Source organism: Tigriopus californicus, chromosome 12, assembly GCF_007210705.1.
Source record: "Tigriopus californicus strain San Diego chromosome 12, Tcal_SD_v2.1, whole genome shotgun sequence".
Taxonomy (NCBI): Eukaryota; Metazoa; Arthropoda; class Copepoda; order Harpacticoida; family Harpacticidae; genus Tigriopus; species Tigriopus californicus.
Genome location: NC_081451.1, coordinates 12,208,679 through 12,211,842, shown reverse-complemented (window position 1 = coordinate 12,211,842; position 3,164 = coordinate 12,208,679). Strand labels below are relative to the sequence as shown.

Sequence of the window (3,164 nt, the reverse complement as noted above, 5' to 3'; positions counted from 1 at the left end):
ACTTGGACAAGTTTTTGACTAAAATTCCGGATCAACCTTATATTCAAGGATTAGCCAGATCAGCCAATTCTAATTCGTTGGTCGATCAAATAATATATATATATATAAAAGTCAAGTAAAATGAATAATCTTCTCGTCTTGAATATAGAATATCTGGTGGCGGTAAGAAAAAGAAGATCAAGATGCTTTAGAGGCCAACTTGCGGGCAGGAAAATGCATTCGGTTCATCTGGATAAAAGTTCAGTTTCCCCCTATCCAACCGTCTCTGTCGTGTAAACGTCGGTCTCGGTTTGTCCATGGAGTCTATCAGGACTGGAGAAGAAAACTTTTTGAAAGCTTTGCTAGGAAATATTGGAGCGTTGCGTTGCTTCCTAATTGAGTATTAAATTATGAAGTCAGAGTTAATCAAGCACCCTCTCAGTTGGCATGCATCTAATTAGGGGATAACGCATTATTCAAACGTCCGCTAGAGCTCTCCTCTCCGGGCCTGGACAAATCTTTGGAAACCAATAATAAGATAAATCTACAACGCAAACCACGTTTAATTTGAAAACAAAACTGGCATTCTTTCATACACTGATCATAAATGACCCGTCAGATTTACTCTTATATGGACAAATTTCGTGCAAGCAAAAACAATCATCATACGTTGGCGGGAATTTCCTTGTCAAATCATTTAAGATATCAACAAATAACGAATTTAACCATTACCTTCATATTTCTTGCTGAACTCAAGTCAATGCATTGATTCAGATTCACGAATCTGTTGATCACGCCCAAGAGCGTGTTAACGGGGAAAAAATAATCAATAACGTCAGTCAAACGAAAAACTCCACAGCCTTTCCACACTGAGACCTTGTTGTTTCCATTAACTTAATGTTCGGAAAAAGAGAAAAGATAAGGTATAAACGTTAAATTCAAACAATCCTTACTGATTTGCCAGTTTGCGCAAAGGGGAGTGCCGCACAATTCGAGCTTTTCCCGCACTGCTCCACCACAAGGCACATAATATTGGTTGGCATCCTTGCAAGAGTAGCATTTCAAGTCCTCAGTCAAAGCTAAATTGAAATTGATACGGGATGTTTAATTTTCTTTTGGGGCGTACATTTGAACCTTTAAGGCATGAGATATCTTACCGATGCCAACCATGGCAGCTAGAAAGCGCACAATCTTCATGATGTTGCTCAGTTATAATTTCAAAGTCGACTGAACGAAATAAGGGATATGAGGGCAATGGCTAATTGCAATTCAAAAAATATGAAATGTTAGCCAACGCATCCACAGCTACAAGCAGGGCCCAGACAATACTTCATGAACATGGAGCGGCAGAAAAAGTGAATGGAGGTCTGATAACAAGGGTTAAGAATCATCCATTGCAAATGTCATGCACACAAGATTCAAAAAGTCCCGGCCAGTCATTAGCCAAGGCTTCTATAATCGACTCCTTCAGTGCTTATTTGTTGTATAGGAACCATATGAAGTTTGACCCATCAATCATTTTTTTCGCGATTTGTGTCATCAAAATTATCGAAAATAGAAAATAGAAACTCTCTAGTAAAAATGTAGCACGAAACCGTTTCTAATTCAAAATAAGTAAAATATCGGGGAATACAACGGTGGGCACCTTTGGATGCTGAATTTGTCGCCGTTTTGCAACATTCGGTGTCATGGACACCTTCAAGTAGACTTAAATCAGGCCTTGCATCAAAAAAGGATCAGCCTTGAAAAGGTTCGCATCGTCTCATTAGTAATACCGATCGGGAGTTGTTCGATCATTTAGAAGGCGATGGTCCCCGCACGCTCTCCATGTGCCAATATTTTTAGGTAACATATGAAGATGAGATGCATAATTCGAGAACGAACGTTGGATTATGCCCAGATCCGAGAGCTGAGTAATTTCGGCTTTCGCAATAGTATATTTCAAATTCGATAAACGTCTAGGTCGAAAAGCAACAACAAGAGGGTCCAGTTGCTTGGATGAAATGTCGCATGTTATGGCTCACCACTGCCGTAGAATATGATGGATTCAGCAAGGCCGGAAATCGTCCAAGGAGATTTGTGTAAGGGCAAGTGTTTAGTTTCAAGGATTTTATGAATGCCAGCCATATTATACTGATTCAAGGGGGCTTCGACCAGAACCACAAAGGCAAGGTAAGGGGTCGTCACAAGAAGCTTATACTTTTACGCCTACCAATAAATAGTGACATCTAAAAAAAATCCGCTCCCAAAATTGGCGTTGCCAAATCCGCAACAGTAAAATTCCACTCCATGGGAGACCCAAGACCAATATCAACCCGACGGTGCATTCCAAACATACTTTGTAATTTTCGAAATTTTCGTGTGTAAGGATGAACGATTGATGTTATGTTTACAATTTACATAATAAGTTAGGATAACCAAATTTTTTCAGCAAAGATGCTAGCTTGAGCAAAATCAAGAGTAGAAAAATGCATAATACTAAATAATAAGTTCTAAAGCCTGGGCTATGCAAGCAGTGCCAGTTTGATGTTATTCTTCCTCTTTCTATGTGCATGTTTGCATGATTCAAAAGAAATTGAAATAAAACAATAGAAACGCACGTTTCATGGGAACAATTCAACTTGGCTAGAGCGAGATTTCACGAAATGTCATTATCCCTTGACCACCAGCGTCAGTTGACCTTAAGACATGCTCATCCAGTGCAGCTCTTGTTGAGCTTAAGCATTCTAGCTGCTTGGTTTTCTATGAACAAAACGGTCAGCTTGACAGCTTGATTGAGCTGGTCACTACAAGCTCATTTTTGTTTGCGCCCACCCTGGTCTGAGTTTTAAATGTTCAAAACTATTGACACAGATGTTCAATTGATATGAAAACTGACTAATACTTTCTGAGATTTCAACTGAGTCCTCTTGGGTAAAGATAAATGGATTTGATTGATTGGAATTGGAATTACTCATTTTCCCCCACTCCCGTCGCTGTCCAGTGGTGAAGTCGTCCTTGGCCAAGCGTAACCATTTTTTACTCCCCATGGGTCACCTAACTCGAGTCACCTAATCGTTTTGGATTGGCCATGGAGTACGTCAGTAGTGGAGTGGAAAGCTTGGTCGAAGATCGAACGTCTTCTGGCGAGGTTTTGTAGCGCTATGCATTACCTCCCGATCGGATGCATTCCTGCTGAGAGAGTG

The 3,164-nt window shown here is 40.2% G+C and overlaps 1 protein-coding gene across 3 annotated transcripts in view; it reads right to left on the bottom strand.

Annotated features, from left to right (window-relative positions):
* Positions 1-3,164, bottom strand: part of LOC131891403 (uncharacterized) — an 8,458-nt gene that overhangs the window by 3,851 nt on the left and 1,443 nt on the right. The window contains exons 1-3 of one of the 3 annotated variants that reach the window (XM_059240953.1): positions 1,137-1,212; positions 933-1,058; positions 712-872 (exon numbers count right to left, since the gene is read on the bottom strand). The exons of 1 other annotated variant lie outside the window; for it this stretch is intronic. In XM_059240953.1, the coding sequence (XP_059096936.1) occupies positions 712-872; positions 933-1,058; positions 1,137-1,176 (327 nt within the window). In that variant the 5' untranslated portion in view covers positions 1,177-1,212. Of the gene's footprint in view, positions 1-582; positions 873-932; positions 1,059-1,136; positions 1,213-3,164 lie in introns of those variants that run through there. One more of the 3 variants, XR_009374400.1, reaches the window with a different exon arrangement.